This window comes from Pristiophorus japonicus, chromosome 16, assembly GCF_044704955.1.
Source record: "Pristiophorus japonicus isolate sPriJap1 chromosome 16, sPriJap1.hap1, whole genome shotgun sequence".
NCBI classification, from domain to species: Eukaryota; Metazoa; Chordata; class Chondrichthyes; family Pristiophoridae; genus Pristiophorus; species Pristiophorus japonicus.
This window is the reverse complement of record NC_091992.1, coordinates 16,737,468-16,756,345: the sequence shown is the minus strand read 5'-3', so window position 1 is coordinate 16,756,345 and position 18,878 is coordinate 16,737,468. Positions and strand designations below refer to the sequence as shown.

The 18,878-nt window shown below is 42.7% G+C and overlaps 1 protein-coding gene across 1 annotated transcript in view; it reads left to right on the top strand.

Annotated features, from left to right (window-relative positions):
* vps53 (VPS53 subunit of GARP complex) overlaps positions 1-18,878 on the top strand; it is a 274,701-nt gene that overhangs the window by 226,037 nt on the left and 29,786 nt on the right. Inside the window, exon 20 of the mRNA XM_070857048.1 lies at positions 6,881-7,018. Coding sequence (XP_070713149.1) covers positions 6,881-7,018 — 138 coding nt within the window. The remainder of the gene's footprint in view (positions 1-6,880; positions 7,019-18,878) is intronic.

Genomic DNA, 18,878 nt, shown 5'->3' with positions numbered 1-18,878 from the left:
CCCAGCCCACACTGCGATATGTGTGCACACTAGGTCCGTGCAGCAGAGCTGGTCTCCAGTCATCTTGGTTAATCCTTGCCACTGAACCAAGACTTAGCTCTGTCGAGTCCGTGTGGTGGCTGATGTGCAAAGGCCACCACATGTTTAAAAAAATCCACACACAGGCATCTTCCACCCTTGAACATGTTGTTCGGGACCTGGAATATTAGGTCGTTCATTGAAACACCTGTGAACTCATCCCCTTTTGGCGTGGAAGCAAGTCATCCTCGATACGAGGGACCGCCTATGATGATGACCACAAGTTGGCACATCTACAGTGATTAACTGAGCACTTCACATCAAAAGGTGAATGGCTCATTTGACACTGCGAAGATCAGTGCTCTTAAATGGTACATGCCTTAAACTAGCGTGCATTTAACCAAAATACTTAGATTGATTTAACTGCCCCAAAAAAATCAAAATGATGAAAAGGGTATGCACTTAACTGTATGTGCATTTCAATGCTATAAAGTACTGGAATTTCAAGTATGTCTCAGCATATTATTTACAAAAGATTAGTCAATTAGGACAGGAAAGGTATGCTGAGTGATACCTCATGCATTTACTTACATTTTTAACGTTGTAACCACTGAAATGAAGGATTTTTGCATACTGAACCTGTGAAATGTCAAGTGCACTTAGCAGCCCGAGGCAAATATTGTATGGCAGGCTGCACTGTCTGTTGGTGTCACATTTATTTGGTGTCAACTACTTGGCCAGCTCATACCAGTTGACCTGAACAGGAATGTACCAGCTCCACAATTTTTCACCCTCATGACCAGTCTCAGTAGACTGAACAGTCTGCGTACCAGCATTCCTTTTGCTGTTGACACAAGTCTGTGAATTTCACTTTTCCTCTTTCTTCCACGGGCTGTGCTCAATTTGTTGCCCTGGAGGGCCGCTAGGGTCGGCACCAAATTAAATTAAACCTTGTTACAAAACAGACTGCCACCCAGCCCGAATGGGTTTGCTTTCGCTGGACATTGCATAAAGGTTGTTTACCACTGACCTACACCATGTTCGAACAGTGAAGGTCACCTTAGGCTTAAGGAAGATTATCTTCTACTGTTTTGTCTCTGGTCAGGACACTTCTGTTTACAGCACATTAAAATATTGATTTCTCAGTGGAGATTTTAGAAGGGGTGACATGACATTATGAAATAATAGAATTAAGGGTTGCCATGCTTGCTGTTGTTTCAGCGTCTGTCATTTTTAATTATTGAAGACAACTTAGTCTGGCAAAAATGTGGTCATTTTAACAACTTATGCAATCAAAGGGTCAGAGCCAAAAATCTAGTCGCCCAATTGAATCGCGTATAAATATAAACGATGTTTTGTGTTGCCGGTTAAGCTATTGCAGGATGGATTACAATGTCCACACAAACAAAGTGGTGTCACTTGAGGCACAAAATAGATGCTTGCTTTGTAATGACATGTGGACACAACAGCTCCCCCTATTGCCGGAAGAGACTATTGTAGATCAAACTGGTCTGGAATTCCAGAGTCCTGTTCCTTGAAATCTGGGGAGTTGTTTGGAGTCTGTACAACTGAAGTGTGTAGTGTAGCAGATTATTTTAACCCTGTGTAACTCATTGGTGAATTAAGGTTTAAAGTACTGTGGAATTTTTGACGTCCCACCTAAAAGAAATAATAGGATCTTGCTGTATTAAGGACTTCAGATAAGTCTGATGATGATTCTGAGACCTTATCTTTAAGCTATATTGAGAGACTCGGAAACCTGAACTATTTTTATTGGAAAGAAGCACATCGAGATCTTCAAAATATTGGGAGACATGGATATTGTAACCATAAGCAGGTCATTTATCTTGGACTGAAGCTGAAGAACTAGAGGACCTGGGTATAAGAAGTAACAAGCTTCAGATGAGGCTGGAACTCTATCATTTCTTTTGTATGAAGTGTGTTGAGCCATAGATACCCATCAAAAGTAGTCAATACAATTCTGATTAATTTAAACACAAGATCAAATATCATTTTTTTGAAGAGCGCTCAGAAGGTTGCATAGTCATGATAAAATTCTGTTTGTAACACAATGGTTTGATTGCTACTAGGAATTAACTGCAGAATGAAACTGGTGGGATTTGAATTGATTTATTTTGTGTGTGGTTGAATTAATACCCTGGAGTTCTCCATGATCATTTTGAGTATTGGGGAGAAATCTGATTTTTCCCAGAAGTTTCCTTGTAGTTAGTCATCTCCCTGCAGAGCTGGATTGCCTGAGTAGAGTCCATCATAAGGAAAAATTGTGCAGGGTCAATGGCAAGAACAGGTTTGATGGGTCAAATAGCCTTTATCAATTCCATACTTTTCTGCAGATTTTGGCAGCTTCACTGTGGAATAAGACTTAGTGTAGAAATGGCTTTGACACTTGATACATGCAGACAGGCTGTCACCCATTGTGAATGTCTAACTCGAGCAGGCATATAGGAGTGGAACAGTGGCTGGCCGGGACTACTTGAGCAACTCTATCTGTACCCACTTGTGCCTTTCCTGTACAAGCAAGTTAAATTCTTTAATCCACTAGTTCAATAAGTGTAACTTCTTGTAGTTGCAAATACAAAAACAAAGCTGAGCACCTCGTGGGATAGAGTTTTGTTCTTTAACGCTGGGCGTTGAGCATTGCCTGGGCAGAGCGCGGGAAGGAAAATCTGGCAGGGTGGATTCAACGCCCAGTGATAGAACCTTCCTGATGTTTCTTCCATTCCTTCCGAAGACTGAACAGGCTGGGGCTCCTTTCTCTAGAAAAGAGAAGGCTGAGAGATGGCCCATTAGAGGTCTGTAAAATTATGAAGGGGTTCAATAGGGTAGACGTAGAGATGTTTCCAGTTGTGGGGAGTCTAAAACTAGGGCCCATAAATACAAGATAGTTGCCAATAAATCCAATAGGAAATTCAGGAGTAACTTCTTTACGCAGAGAATGTGGAACTCACCACCACATGGAGGTGAATAGCATAGATGCCTTTAAGGGAAAGCTAGAAAACCACATGAGGGAGAAAGGAATAGGGTTTGCTGCTAGGGTTAGATAGTGTAAGGTGGTAGAAGGCTCGTGTGGAGCATCAACACCGTTATAAACGAGTTGGGCCAAATGGCCTGTTTTTGTGCTATATATTCTATGGGCTCAATTTTGGTCAGGAGTTGCTCTGTTTTTTTTTGGAGTAACTTGCTTTTTCTGGCGTATCTTAAAAATCCCCATTTTGCACATTCAATTTGCGCCAGTGTAAGTGAGTTAGTTACAATTTTTTTAGTTTAGTTTTTCTCAAAAGGGGGCGTTGCCAGTTTTGGCCATTTAGGCCACTTTGGCCAGCTAATAGTTACTCCAAATCTACTTAGGCCAGTGTAGGTGGCCACTTCAGAAAACCCTTGCGGAGAGTTAAGAAATCAGCGCAGGTAGGTACATCGGAGGCCATTCGGCCTGGAATAGGGGCGAGAAGGGAAACGGAGAGGACCTGCACCTAAAGCACCAAGACTTACAAAGCACTAAACAAAACACAAAAAGTAATAAGCATTCAATAACAAATAAAAGATAGAAGTAAGCCCTACCTTCATCTGAAAGCTCGGTCGGGGAAGGCAGCGGGCCGGCCAGTGCAGGAGGCCACTCGGCCTGTGATAAATGCGGGACGACAACGCACTGGGAGGCCACTCGACCAGAGCTAGGGTCGGGAACGATTGAACTGCCGACATCGGAGCGCACACCGCGGCTGCAGGAAATGCCGCTACGCTCCTTTAATCACATATAAGGGTCCTCGGAAAGGATGGTGGAAACACGGCCTTGTGCTACGCATCGGGATTTACCCTTTCTAACATAAATTGATTTTGTAAGCCTACACACACACGTTCAAAACTCATTTTCCACCACCTACTCCTGTTCCTATTTCGGCGCTACCGCGCATGCATGGACATCACAACCCGACTCCAATGCGCATGTGCAGACGTCCCAGCACTGTTTTCAGCACAGGACGCTGGCTCTGTCCCCGACTCAACTGGCCATGCTGCTCGACGACCGGGGAGAGGTCAGACAGTGGTCAAAGTGGGGAGGAATTTTTTCGGCGCATTTCTGAACGGAGAAAAGCGGTGCATCTCCGGTAAGTGCGGCGAAAAAAAGGGTGGGCCAAAATTGAGCCCTATATAACCAATGGAAAGACAATCCAGCAGGTTGCAAGCCTCCCCACCAGATTTTCCTTTAAGCATCACCTCGGCGAAGCGCAGAATGTCCAAGCGGTAAAGATGAAAATGTTCCCCCACGGTAATCACAAAAAGAATTGCAAGCTTATTGTAACTTTTCTTTTGGCTTTGATTTTTATACAAAAAAGCTTAAGAACATAAGAACAGAAGAAATAAGAGCTGGAGAAGGCCATACAGCCCCTCGAGCCTGCTCCGCCATTTAATACGATCATGGCTGATCCGATCATGGACTCAGCTCCACTTCCCTGCCCGCTCCCCATAACCCCTTATCGTTTAAGAAACTGTCTATTTCTGTCTTAAATTCATTCAATGTCCTAGCTTCCACAGCTCTCTGAGGCAGCGAATTCCACAGATCCACAACCCTCAGAGAAGAAATTTCTCCTCATCCCTGTTTTAAATGGGCAACCCTTATTCTAAGATTATGCCCTCTAGTTCTAGTCTCCCCTATCAGTGGTAACATCCTCTCTGCATCACCTTGTCAAGCCCCCTCATAAACTTATACTTTTCGATAAGATCACACCTCATTCTTCTGAATTCCAATGAGTAGAGGCCCAACCTACTCAACCTTTCTTCATAAGTCAACCCCCTCATCTCTGGAATCAACCTTGTGAACCTTCTCTGAACTGCCTCCAAAGCAAGTATATCATTTTGTAAATATGGATACTAAAACTGCATGCAGTGTTCCAGGTGTGGCCTCACCAATACCCTGCACAACTGTAGCAAGACTTCCCTGCTTTTATACTCCATCCCCTTTGCAATAAAGCCCAAGATTCCATTGGCCTTCGTGATCACTTGCTGTACCTGCTTACTAACCTTTTGTGTTTCATGCACAAGTACCCCCAGGTCCTGCTGTACTGCATCACTTAGCAATCTTTTTCCATTTAAATAATAACTTGCTCTTTGATTTTTTTTCTGCTAAAGTGCATGACTTCACACTTTCCAACATTATACTCCATCTGCCAAATTTTTGCCCACTCACTTAGCCTGTCTATGTCCTTTTGCAGATTTTGTGTGTCCTCCTCACACATTGCTTTTCCTCCCATCTTTGTATCGTCGGCAAACTTGGCTACGTTACACTCAGTCCCTTCTTCCAAGTCGTTAATATAGATTGTAAATAGTTGGGGTCCCAGCACTGATCCTTAAGGCACCCCACTAGTTACTGATTGCCAACCTGAGAATGAACCATTTATCCCGATTCTCTGATTTCTGTTAGCCAATCCTCTATCCATGCTAATATATTACCCCCAACCCCGTGAACCTTTATCTTGTGCTGTAACCTTTTATGTGGCACCTTGTCAAATGCCTTCCGGAAGTTCAAATACACCACGTCCACTGGTTCCCCTTTATCCACCCTGTTCGTTACATCCTCAAAGAATTCTAGCAAATTTGTCAAACATGACTTCCCCTTCATAAATCCATGCTGACTCTGTCTGACCGAATTTTGCTTTTCCAAATGTCCTGCTACTGCTTCTTTAATAATGGACTCCAACATCTTCCCAACCACAGATGTTAGGCTAACTGGTCTATAGTTTCCTACTTTTTGTCTGCCTCCTTTTTTAAATAGGGGCGTTACATTTGCAGTTTTCCAATCTGCTGGGACCTCTCCAGAATCCAGGGAATTTTGGTAAATTACAACCAATGCATCCACTATCCCTGCCGCTACTTCTCTTAAGACCCAAGGATGCAAGCCATCAGGTCCAGGGGATTTATCCGCCTTTAGTCCCATTATCTTACTGAGTACCACCTCCTTAGTGACTGTGATTGTGTTAAGTTCCTCCCCCCCTATAGCCCCTAGTCTATCCACTGTTGGAATATTATTATTGTCCTCTACCGTAAAAACTGATAAAATATTTGTTCAGAGTTTCTGCCATCTCCATGTTCCCCATTACTAATTCTCCGGTCTCGTCCTCCAAGGGACCAACATATACTCTAGCCACTCTTTTCCTTTTTATATACTTATAGAAACTCTTGCTATCTGTTTTTATATTTCGTGCTAGTTTATTTTCATAGTCTATCTTCCCTTTCTTAATCATTTTTTTTAGTCATTCTTTGCTGGCTTTTAAACGCTTCCCAATCTTCTGTCCTCCCAATGGTTTTGGCCTTTCATGTTAACAGACCACAAGGAGTTCCCATTGACACATGATGCTGTTGGCTTTAGTCCAGCCAAGTAGATCCAAGTTCACAACACAAGCTGGTTCTGTTTTTACCAATCTCCTCTCTTGAGAAACCTAGATTAGTGGTGTGAAGAATGAATGGTCGCCTTGTGCAGAAGCTGTGAGGGTGCCCTTGGCTATTGAGAAATGAGGCTCCGATCTCAATGTATTAATCGGGGTGAGAGCTTTCAAAATGTGCATTGTCTATTGTAGAACACGTGCAGAAATGCTTTTCTGTTAATAGTTCTATACAAAGAAGTTGAATTCATGAGATGTGCAGAATCATAGAACGCTTATTCAGTTCTGGTATTCTCTTAATAACTTCCCTTCACCCTCCCAAAAAAAAAGTAATGGTTATTTTGTTTTGTTTTAAGTTGATGCCACAGATTAAGAATTTTCAAATGCTTGCAGCAATAATTGCAAATTATTAAATGGCTCAATGGAATAATGTAAAGACACCAGTAATAGCGTGAATATTTATTTCGCAGCTTCTGCTGGACACTCATTCCCTGAAAACCGTTCTGCTTGATCTTCCTTCCATTGGTTCCCAAGTGGTGCGCAAGGCTCCAGCGAGCTACACAAAGATTGTTGTCAAAGGCATGACCCGTGCGGAGATGATTCTGAAGGTAAGGAAACTCAGCCCCGTGAACCAAGTGTAACGCGAGGGGTTGCAATAAACTTCTCTCGAGTTGGGAACTTCAAATGTTAGATTTACTGTCCTTTACCCTTAATATCTGAAATACTGGATATCTGGGAGTGATTTCCAGCAGGTAATCACATCACGCAGTTCAGGTAACATCTCAAACTGCAGGGAAAAAAAGTTTTCCGAACAGCCATTTGAACGTTGAGGTGAAATTCGGACCGAAAAATCATTCCAATCTTCTCTGCCCTGTTACAATACATAGTGTGTAGTCTTTGTTGATATGTGACACATGCTTACTGAACTATTAATGATTGTGGTATATTTGGTGCAAGACTTGTCAGTTGATGCTCTGCAGCTGATTATCAGGGAATAATACTTGTTCTCTGTTTATATAGTACAATAATATAGCAGCAAATGGTGGCCTTAGCACACTGCTCTGACAATATCTTAATTTGCAGAGCTGGGAACATTCCCTTTCAGTGTTCATTTCAGACATGTAGCGTACAGAGCTAGGACTGTTCTCTTTATCGACTCAATATGCTCCAATAATGGCTGGTAGTGCCAACTGAAGTGTTCCAGAACATCCTTCATGTTGCAATAACAGTTCACAAATGGGTTTTATGGTCAACGTTTGTTTAGGTTTTACAGCTGGCCAAAGGTATGTACACTGTCGGCTCTATTTCTTTGGCACTCGTTGAGTCCTTGGCAAAGCCCAGTGTGCTCGGCATTCCACTGCAACAACAGAGAGCTAGTTTTTGTATTGTGATGGCTTCCAAACCGATCTCTCTGGGGAAAGCTGACTGGAAGAATTGCTGAAAGCTGGAAATATGCCGTTGGCCAAATCTTAAGTAATAAACATATTACACCTATGCGCTCCATCACCAAAACCTCCTACTTCCACCTCTGTACCTGCCTCAGCTCATCTGTTGCTCAAACCCTCATCCATGCTTTTGTTACCTCTAGACTTGACTCTCCCTTTTGCAGCCCTCCATAAACTTGAGGTCATCCAAACTCTGCAGCCCGTAGCCTAACTCGCACCAAGTCCCGCTCACCCATCACCCCTGTGCTCGCTGACCTTTGTTGGCGGCCGGTCCAGTAACGCCTCGATTTTAAAAGTCCCATCCTTGTTTTCAAATCCCTCCATGGCCTCTCCCTTCCCCGCCTCTAACTTCCTCCAGCCCTAAAACCCTCCGAGATCTATGGGAACCTATGCAGCAAGACAGGGTGAAGTAATATGGAGTCAGAAACAGATGGTAGAAAGGTAAAAAGCAGTAGTGGAAGGCCAAGTAAACAAAGGCAAGAAACAAAAAGGGCCACACGACATCATAATTCTAAAAGGACAAAGGGTGTTAAAAAAACAAGCCTGAAGGCTTTGTGTCTTAATGCAAGGAGTATCTGTGATAAGGTGGATGAATTAACTGTGCAAATAGATGTTAACAGATATGATCTGATTGGGATTACAGAGACGTGGCTCCAGGATGATCAGGGCTGGGAATTCAACATTCAGGAAGGATAGAATAAAAGGAAAAGGAGGTGGGGTAGCATTGCTGGTTAAAGAGGAGATTAATGCAATAGTTAGGAAGGACATTACTTGGATGATGTGGAATCTATATGGGTAAAGCTGCAGAACACCAAAGGGCAAAAAACGTTAGTGGGAGTTATGTACAGACCTCCAAACAGTAGTAGTGATGTTGGGGAGGGCATCAAACAGGAAATTAGGGGTGCATGCAATAAAGATGCAGCAGTTATCATGGGTGACTTTAATATGCATATAGATTGGGCTAACCAAACTGGAAGCAATACGGTGGAGGAGGATTTCCTGGAGTGCATAAGGGATGGTTTTCTAGACCAATATGTTGAGGAACCAACTAGGGGGGAGGCCATCTTGGACTGGGTGTTGTGTAATGAGAGAGGATTAATTAACAATCTCGTTGTTCAAGGTCCCTTGGGGAAGAGTGACCATAATATGGTGAAATTCTACATTAGGATGGAGAATGAAACAGTTAATTCAGAGACCATGGTCTAAAACTTAAAGAACGGTAACTTTGAAGGTATGAGGCGTGAATTGGCTAGGATAGATTGGCGAATGATACTTAAGGGGTTGACAGTGGATGGGCAATGGCAGACATTTAGAGACTGCATGGATGAACTACAACAATTGTGCATCCCTGTCTGGCGTAAAAATAAAAAAGGGAAGGTGGCTCAACCGTGGCTATCAAGGGAAATCAGGGATAGTATTAAAGCCAAGGAAGTGGCGTACAAATTTGCCAGAAATAGCAGCGAACCCAGGGACTGGGAGAAATTTAGAACTCAGCAGAGGAGGACAAATAGTTTGATTAGAGCAGGGAAAATAGAGTACGAGAGGAAGCTTGCAGGGAACATTAAGACGGACTGCAAAAGCTTCTATAGATATGTAAAGAGAAAAAGGTTAGTAAAGACAAACGTAGGTCCCCTGCAGTCAGAATCAGGGGAAGTCGTAACGGGGAACAAAGAAATGGCGGACCAATTGAACAAGTACTTTGGTTCGGTATTCACTAAGGAGGACACAAACCACCTTCCGGATATAAAAGGGGTCAGAGTGTCTAGTAAGAAGGAGGAACTGAGGGAAATCCTTATTAGTTGGAAAATTGTGTTGGGGAAATTGATGGGATTGAAGGCCAATAAATCCCCATGGCCTGATGGACTGCATCCCAGAGTACTTAAGGAGGTGGCCTCAGAAATAGTGAATGCATTGACAGTCATTTTCCAACATTCCATATACTCTGGATTAGTTCCTACGGAGTGGAGGGTAGCCAATGTAACCCCACTTTTTAAGAAAGGAGGGAGAGAGAAAACAGGGAATTATAGACCAGTCAGCCTGACATCGGTAGTGGGTAAAATGATGGAATCAATTATTAAGGATGTCATAGCAGCGCATTTGGAAAGAGATGACATGATGGGTCCAAGTCAGCATGGATTTGTGAAAGGAAAATCATGCTTGACAAATCTTCTGGAATTTTTTGAGGATGTTTCCAGTAGAGTGGACAAGGGAGAACCAGTTGATGTGGTATATTTGGACTTTCAGAAGGCTGTCGACAAGGTCCCACACAAGAGATTAATGTGCAAAGTTTAAGCACATGGGATTGGGGGTAGTGTGCTGACATGGATTGAGAACTGGTTGTCAGACAGGAAGCAAAGAGTAGGAGTAAATGGGTACTTTTCAGAATGGCAGGCAGTGACTAGTGGCGTACCGCAAGGTTCTGTGCTGGGGCCCCAGCTGTTTACATTGTCCATTAATGATTTAGACAAGGGGATTAAATGTAGTATCTCCAAATTTGCAGATGACACTAAGTTGGTTGGCAGTGTGAGCTGCGAGGAGGATGCTTTGAGGCTGCAGAGTGACTTGGATAGGTTAGGTGAGTGGGCAAATGCATGGCAGATGAAGTATCATGTGGATAAATGTGAGGTTATCCACTTTGGTGGTAAAAACAGAGAGACAGACTATTATCTGAATGGTGACAGATTAGGAAAAGGGGAGGTGCAACGAGACCTGGGTGTCATGGTACATCAGTCATTGAAGGTTGGCATGCAGGTACAGCAGGTGGTTAAGAAAGCAAATGGCATGTTGGCCTTCATAGCCAGGGGATTTGAGTACAGGGGCAGGGAGGCGTTGCTACAGTTGTACAGGTCCTTGGTGAGGCCACACTTGGAGTATTGTGTACAGTTTTGGTCTCCTAACTTGAGGAAGGACATTCTTGCTATTGACGGAGTGCAGCGAAGGTTCACCAGACTGATTCCCGAGATAGCGGGACTGACATATCAAGAAAGACTGGATCAACTGGGCTTGTATTCACTGGAGTTCAGAAGAATGAGAGAGGAACTCATAGAAACGTTTAAAATTCTGACGGGTTTAGACAGGTTAGATGCAGGAAGAATGTTCCCAATGTTGGGGAAGTCCAGAACCAGTGGTCACAGTCTAAGGATAAGGGGTAATCCATTTAGGACCGAGATGAGGAGAAACTTCTTCACCCAGAGAGTGGTGAACCTGTGGAATTCTCTACCACAGAAAGTTGTTGAGGTCAATTCACTAAATATATTCAAAAAGGAGTTAGATGTAGTCCTTACGACTAGGGAGATCAAGGGGTATGGCGAGAAATCAGGAATGGGGTACTAAAGTTGCATGTTCAGCCATGAACTCATTGAATAGCGGTGCAGGCTCGAAGGGCCGAATGGCCTACTCCTGCATCTATTTTCTATGTTTCTATGACTTGTGCGAAGTTGTTCAAAGTTTTTGTATGCTTCCTTTGAATGTGAAATAGAATGTTGATGGAGGAAGAAATGTAAAATTTGAGAAAGTACTGTGGTATTTATACTAACTCTGAAATATGGCAAATTAAATTCAGGAGCTGTTTTTCTCCCCCTTTTCCACTCTGAAGTTTTTCCATGCCTGCACAACTTTTCTTAGCTAAGGGATGAGTTGGAACCTTGTCCCTGCCATGCCTCGCCACCACCCCCCCCAAAATCCTCCTCCAGTCCCTTTCTACGGCAGGCTGGTGAAAGGTGACTTGACGCCTTATTTTCCTGCCTTTTGTATGGGGAGTTGCTTGGCTTCCATTCATTACCCTTTAGGTTACAACGGAGATGGAGAGCTCCCTGTGCGTGTGGAGAATTACTGAGGTGGAAATATATTGGACATGCGGCTAAGTACACTGGAGCTCCACCATGGTATTCCCAAATGTAACGGTTTAACAAAATAACCTGCCAAAGGAAAATTCAGGCACCGCGTCACAGCAATCCAACAACACTGTATTGTAATACTGACAGCACAGGGGCTCACAAAAGATTAAAGAAGCTTTTCTGAGCTGTCGGCTTTTTAATGTTTTATTTTAGCAAGCGATTCATGGCACCAGGAAATCTGAAAGGTTTGTGACTTACGGTACCCGCAGGCAGGAAGTCCCTGTCCGCAACCAGCTGTTAGTTTCTCTGATAAGGAACGGACGAAATTGAATGTGAAAGTTTCCCATCACAAAGAAAAAGCATTTCAAATGAAGTTAAACAAAAAAGTCAGTTTACGCCACTCATGCAGCGTGTCACAAAATAGCTTCCATAAAGCAAGACAATAAGTAGATCTACTTTACCAAATGCCAGCCGTTTCCTAATGGTATTAGATCACAACAGATGAGACCACTGCCATTAACAGCATGAGACCATTACCATTGATTGGCTACTGCCTGCTAAATCAATGCCATTACAGTACAAATAAAAGGAGTAAAAGCTGGAAATCAAACAAAAACAGAATATGTTAGAAATGCCCAGCAGGTCTGTCCACATCTATAAAGAGGAAAAGGCAGGTCAGTGTTTCTGGTGCAGATCTTTTGTCCGATTCCTTCACAGTACCATTGATTGCCTCATCAGACTATAATAGTTTTATTGTTCTGTTAACACTGTCCAAGCCATTTATGGTGAACTGAAATGCTGCTCGTTCAGCTTTGGTTTTATCAGTGGCTCAGTAAAGCAATCTTGCTCCCAGACACTACGATGCTTTGCTTAATGCAGCTTTTTGTTCACTCTTGCATGGCACCAGTCCAGCAAAACATCCCGTTGTTTCCTCCTAGCTGTTCCCCAGGCCCTAGCCACCATCTCAAATTCTCAGTCAATCTTTCAGTCAACCTAACTCAAACGATTCCCTTGGGGGAAGACTCCACAGGTGGTTTCTAGGTCAGATCTCATCAGGACGGATCTTCCCCTACTACTGCCAACATATCTTGGCATCTTTCCTTCGCCCCACTGGTGCTCCTCCCACATCCACGGCCAACCGCCAGCTGTGATTCCAGCCCACCTGACATACACACACTCACGTGACTCTTTGTCATTGGTTTAGTTCAAATTGCAGGAGAGAGACATGTGCGTGTGCCAGACTCCCCACCTTTACACTGCTTAAAACCAGCCCCTTATCCCAGTTGTAACCCCACATTTCCATCAACCTGCAGATCTACTATTGGGATAAAAGAGCCCTTTTCGCAATGTAAACCCAGGACACTGGCACATGGACATTGCTCTTCTGTGATCCGAACTAAAGAAGGAACAAAATTGCCTTGACACTACCTTTCAGTCTGCCCTTCAGGTAGATCAGGTCACACCATTAAAAATGCATCGCAAAACTTAAAATCAGGAGCACAAACATAATGATTAGAATAGTGTATAGGAAGATGTATATTTTTCTAATTAGAATGATCTCAATAATCCACGTGCATCTATTTTTGCATCCGATCTAACAATTTATCCTTACCCATGCAGTAAAAGCAGTAACTTCTCATTCTCACAAGAGCCAGCCTAGTTACATGTTTTGGTTTTTTTTATGCTAGATATTTCCAGGGGCTCAGAGTCACTAGTTGCTCCAATTAGCAAATCTCGCGTGCTTTATGAACCAGTTTGCCTCTCCTGTGCATAATCTACATAAAGGCAACAGCCTGAGGGATTTGATAGAGAACCTTTGTCACTGTACTGCACCTTGCATGAATATATCACGTATCACACATTAGCTGTTCACCTTTGGTAGACAGAAAATGTACACTATATTAGACTCCAGCTCAGGCTATAAACCACTCGACAGATTCATTGAGCTTTTAAACTGATAAATGAATAATACTTACTATAACAAGTATATTACAATAAGTACAAACTTGACTAACTTTAATATCAAAATTAAAAACATTTCTCCTGCTCTAGACTTCAATGTTAAACTGACCCATGAACTGTGATCATTTACTTTTTATGTGGTTATCTGTTATCACTGGGCCCTCTGAACACCTCCAATAGTTCCTGTCTGACTGCAGTCTTCATGCCACAACACCCAAGATAAAGCTCCCAAATTTGTTTGAGGGTATTTCCAAGCAAAGACATTAAAACTGTGTTGTTGATTCTGACAGTGAAAGGAAGCTGAATTTATATTGCTAGAGTTGCATTCCATGAAGTCAGATTATTTCAGCTGTCCCCTTATTTGAACTATGTCTGTTAATTCAGCTCCCTTGCACTTCAGGACTCTTAAGTCAACCCAGGCAGTTCTCCCGAAGATGCCATTCAGACAATATTCAAAAAAATGACCAGAAAAAAAATGGCCAAGTTAAACATAATAATTTTTAATAATGTATATGTTCTTTTGGTGGAATAAAAGGAATATAATTCCACCAAAGAATCAGAATCTACTTAATGATGGTGTGTTTACCACTATTAATTGTGGGGTATCCTTGTATGTTCACTGATTTAAAGTGAATAATGAGGTTGAAATTGTTTCTCTCACTGCTTACTATCCATTTCCTCAGCACGTAGATCCTTTGTGGTGCATATTTATAGATAGTGTGTACAGAGATGAAGACACGGATTTCCTTCCTCACATCGGCTGCACTTCCTGATTGGAGAGTCACTCGATGCAAACACTCTAATTAAATCCGACTGAATTGTCTGGCGCCATTTTGCACCTGGAAGTCAGATGAATGAATTTAGGAAAAATGATTTTTTGTACTCTTCAAAATACAGTGATAAGATCTTTTCTGTATGTTCAAACTTGACTTCATTTACATTTGTCTAATTCACCAAATGTCGTCCCTATGGCTGAAATGCAATGGGTGTTGTCAAGTTCAATTATAGACTGAATTATTCAGCCAGAAGTTGTGGAAGGGATCCTTTGCAGGCCTACAGGGAAAAATTGGAGTGAGAGAAAAATAAGGAAACCATAAAAGAACTAATAATATGAAGTAATTTTAAACTGAGTTGAAAGATTTTACTGACACAGAACATCACGTAGACCTCACCCGCTCCCCTTAGAATCAGTGAATTTTATAGCAGTGAAGGCGGTCACTTGGCCCGTTGCTCTCTGAAAGCACGATCCATTTAGTCCCATTCCCCTATGCGGCACCTTACTTTTGAAAATCCATATCCATAACATTCCCTGTATTGCTTCTGTGAATGTAATCTGCTTCTTCTCGATACACTTGATTAACTTTGTCAGGCACGTCTTGCCTTTTAAAAAAATCTGTGCTAACAGTCCTTAATTAACCCATGTCTTTCCAAGTGAGTATTAATGTCTCTCTTATTACATTCAGCCTTCTGGCACAGCTTTTTTTCACAGAATCTTAGAAATTTCAGCAGAGAAGGAGCTCTTTTGGCCATCATGTCTGTGCCAGTGGTATCTACTCTCGCCCCTTTTTCTTGCTTTTTTCCTATATCCCATCATATTTTTCCTCCAAGTGTATCTAATATCCTCTTAATGCCGGGTTTGACTTAGCTTTGATAGGTAATGTTCTTCTTCTGAGGCAGTTCCCCGGAGTCAAGGATGACTTGCTTCCACACTAAAATGAGTTCTAAGGTGAGACCAATGCGGGATCTACAGTCTCTGTCACAGGTGGGGCAGATGGTGGTTGGAGGGACGGGTGGATGAGTAGCCATATTCTATTAACCCTTTGCATGAAAAAAATCTCATCTAAACTTCTTTATGCTCTTAAACAACAAACCTGCATTCATAACAACAACTTGCATTTATATAGCGTCTTTAACGTAGCAAAATGTCCCAAGACGCTTCACATGAGCATTATCACCTTTCATGTTCTCATGATGTCCCAAACCTCTTCACAGCTAATAAATTGCTTTTGAAGTGTAGTCACTGTTGTTATGTAGGCAAACGTTGGTACTAATCCTAAATTTATGCCTCCTTGTTACTGATTCACTAACCAATGGAACTAATCTTTCACTATTTACCTTTACAAGCCCTTTCAACACTTTGAAGACATTAGATTGCCCCTTGTCCATATACTAACTTGATAGCTGTTTTCTATTAGAAGTCATCTCATAAGAATAAACAAAAGTATGGAAAGAGAAGCATATTTGGCTCAATAAACTATGTATTACCATACTGGACTTCATCCAGTTTATTTAATCTCTTGAATAACCACAGATAAAACTTCCGAGATAAAATTGCAGTTTCTCTCTGGCCTACCAAAGATAATTGAGGTAACAATGCAGTCTCCATCCAATCCCAAGCTGTTGCATTCTACAGAGGACTTGGCACCAACAGAACACGAACCATAGTGTTTCACAGACTATTTGATCATCTGCATCTGTACTTATCTCCATAACCTACTGCAGGAACTTGCTACCACAGGGAGTGGTTGAAGCGAATAGTATCGCTGCATTTCAGGGGAGGCTAGACAAGCATATGTGGGAGAAGGGAATAGAGGGGCATGTGGATAGATTTAGATGAGGAAAGAAGCATAGAAACATAGAAAATAGGTGCAAGAGTAGGCCATTCGGCCCTTCGAGCCTGCACCACCATTCAATAAGATCATGGCTGATCATTCCCTCAGTATCCCTTTCTCTCCATACCCCTTGATCCCTTTAGCCATAAGGGCCATATCTAACTCCCTCTTATCCAATGAACCGGCATCAACAACTCTCTGCGGCAGGGAATTCCACAGGTTAACAACTCTCTGAGTGAAGAAGTTTCTCCTCGCCTCAGTCCTAAATGGCCTACCCCTTATCCTAAGACTGTGTCCCCTGGTTCTGGACTTCCCCAACATCGGAAACATTCTACCCGCATCTAACCTGTCCTGTCCCGTCAGAATCTTATATGTTTCTATCAGATCCCCTCTCATCCTTCTAAATTCCAGTGTATAAAGGCCCAGTTAATCCAGTCTCTCCTCATATGTCAGTCCTGCCATCCCGGGAATCAGTCTGGTGATCTTCGCTGCACTCCCTCAATAGCAAGAACGTCCTTCCTCAGATTAGGAGACCAAAACTGAACACAATATTCCAGGTGAGGCCTCACCAAGGCCCTGTACAACTGCAGAAAGACCTCCCTGCTCCTATACTCTCATCCCCTAGCTATGAAGGCCAACATACCATTTGCCGCCTTCACCGCCTGCTGTAACTGTATGCCAACTTTCAATGACTGATGAACAATGACACCCAGGTCTCGTTGCACCTCCCCTTTTCCTAATCTGCCGCCATTCAGATAATATTCTGTCTTCGCGTTTTTGCCCCCAAAGTGGATAACCTCACATTTATCCACATTATACTGCATCTGCTATGCATTTGCCCACTCACCTAACCTGTACAAGTCATCCTGCAGCCTCCTAGCGTCCCCCTCACAGCTCACACCGCCACCCAGTTTAGTGTCATCTGCAAACTTTGAGATATTACACTCAATTCCTTCATCCAAATCATTGATGTATATTGTAAATAGCTGGGGTCCCAGCACTGAGCCCTGCGGCACTCCACTAGTCACTGTCTGCCATTCTGAAAAGGACCCGTTTATCCCGACTCTCTGCTTCCTGTCTGCCAACCAGTTCCCTATCCACGTCTGTATATTACCCCCAATACCATGTGCATTGATTTTGCACACCAATCTCTTGTGTGGGACCTTGTCAAAAGCCTTTTGAAAGTCCAAATACACCACATCCACTGGTTCTCCCTTGTCCACTCTACTAGTTACATCCTCAAAGAAATTCCAGAAGATTGGTCAAGCATGATTTCCCCTTCATAAATCCATGCTGACTTGGACCGATCCTGTCACTGCTTTCCAAATGCGCTGCTATTTCATCCTTAATAATTGATTCCAACATTTTCCCCACTACTGATGTCAGGCTAACCGGTATATAATTACGCGTTTTCTCTCTCTCTCCCTTTTTTAAAAGTGGTGTTACATTAGCTACCCTCCAGTCCATAGGAACTGATCCCAAGTCGATAGACTGTTGGAAAATGATCACCAATGCATTCACTATTTCTGGGGACATTTCCTTAAGTACTCTGGGATGCAGACTATCAGGCCCCGGGGATTTATCAGCCTTCAATACCATCAATTTCCCCAACACAATTTCCCGCCTAATAAGGATATCCTTCAGTTCCTCCTTCTCACTCGACCCTCGGTCCCCTAGTACTTCCGGAAGGTTATTTGTGTCTTCCTTCGTAAAGACAGAACCAAGGTATTTGTTCAATTGGTCTGCCATTGCTTTGTTCCCCATTATAATTTCACCTGAATCAGACTGCAAGGGACCTACGTTTGTCTTCACTAATCTTTTTCTCTTCACATATCTATAGAAGCTTTTGGAGTCAGTTTTTATGTTCCCGGCAAGCTTCTTCTCGTACTCTATTTTCCCCCTCCTTAATTAAACCCTGTGTCCTCCTCTGCTGAACTCTAAATTTCTCCCAATCCTCAGGTTTGCTGCTTTTTCTAGCCAATTTATATGCCTCTTCCTTGGAATTAACACTATCCTTAATTTCCCTTGTTAGCCACGGTTGAGCCACCTTCCCCGTTTTATTTTTACTCCAGACAGGGATGTACAATTGCTGAAGTTCATCCATGTGATCTTTAAACGTTTGCCATTGCCTATCCACCGTCAACCCTTTAAGTATCTATTTTAGCCAATTCACGCCTCAAACCATCAAAGTTACCTTTCCTTAAGTTCAGGACCCTAGTTTCTGAATTAACTGTGTCACTCTCCATCTTAATAAATAATTCTACCATGTTATGGTCACTCTTCCCCAAGGGGCTTCGCAAAACAAGATTGCTAATTAGTCCATTCTCATTACACATCACCCAGTCTAGGATGGCCAGCTCCCTAGTTGGTTAGGAAACACCTCTACACGCAAAGGGTGGTAGAAATATGGAACTCTTTTCTGCAACTGCAATTGATGCTAGGTCAATTGTTAATTTAAAATTTGAGATTGACAATATCTTTGGTTAACAAAAATCTAAATGCTTTGGAGCAAAGGCGAGTACATGGAGTTTGGTCACAAATCAGCCGAATGGCCAAACAGGCTCGAGGGGCTAAATGGCCTAATTCTGTTCCTATGAGTCTATTTCACACAGC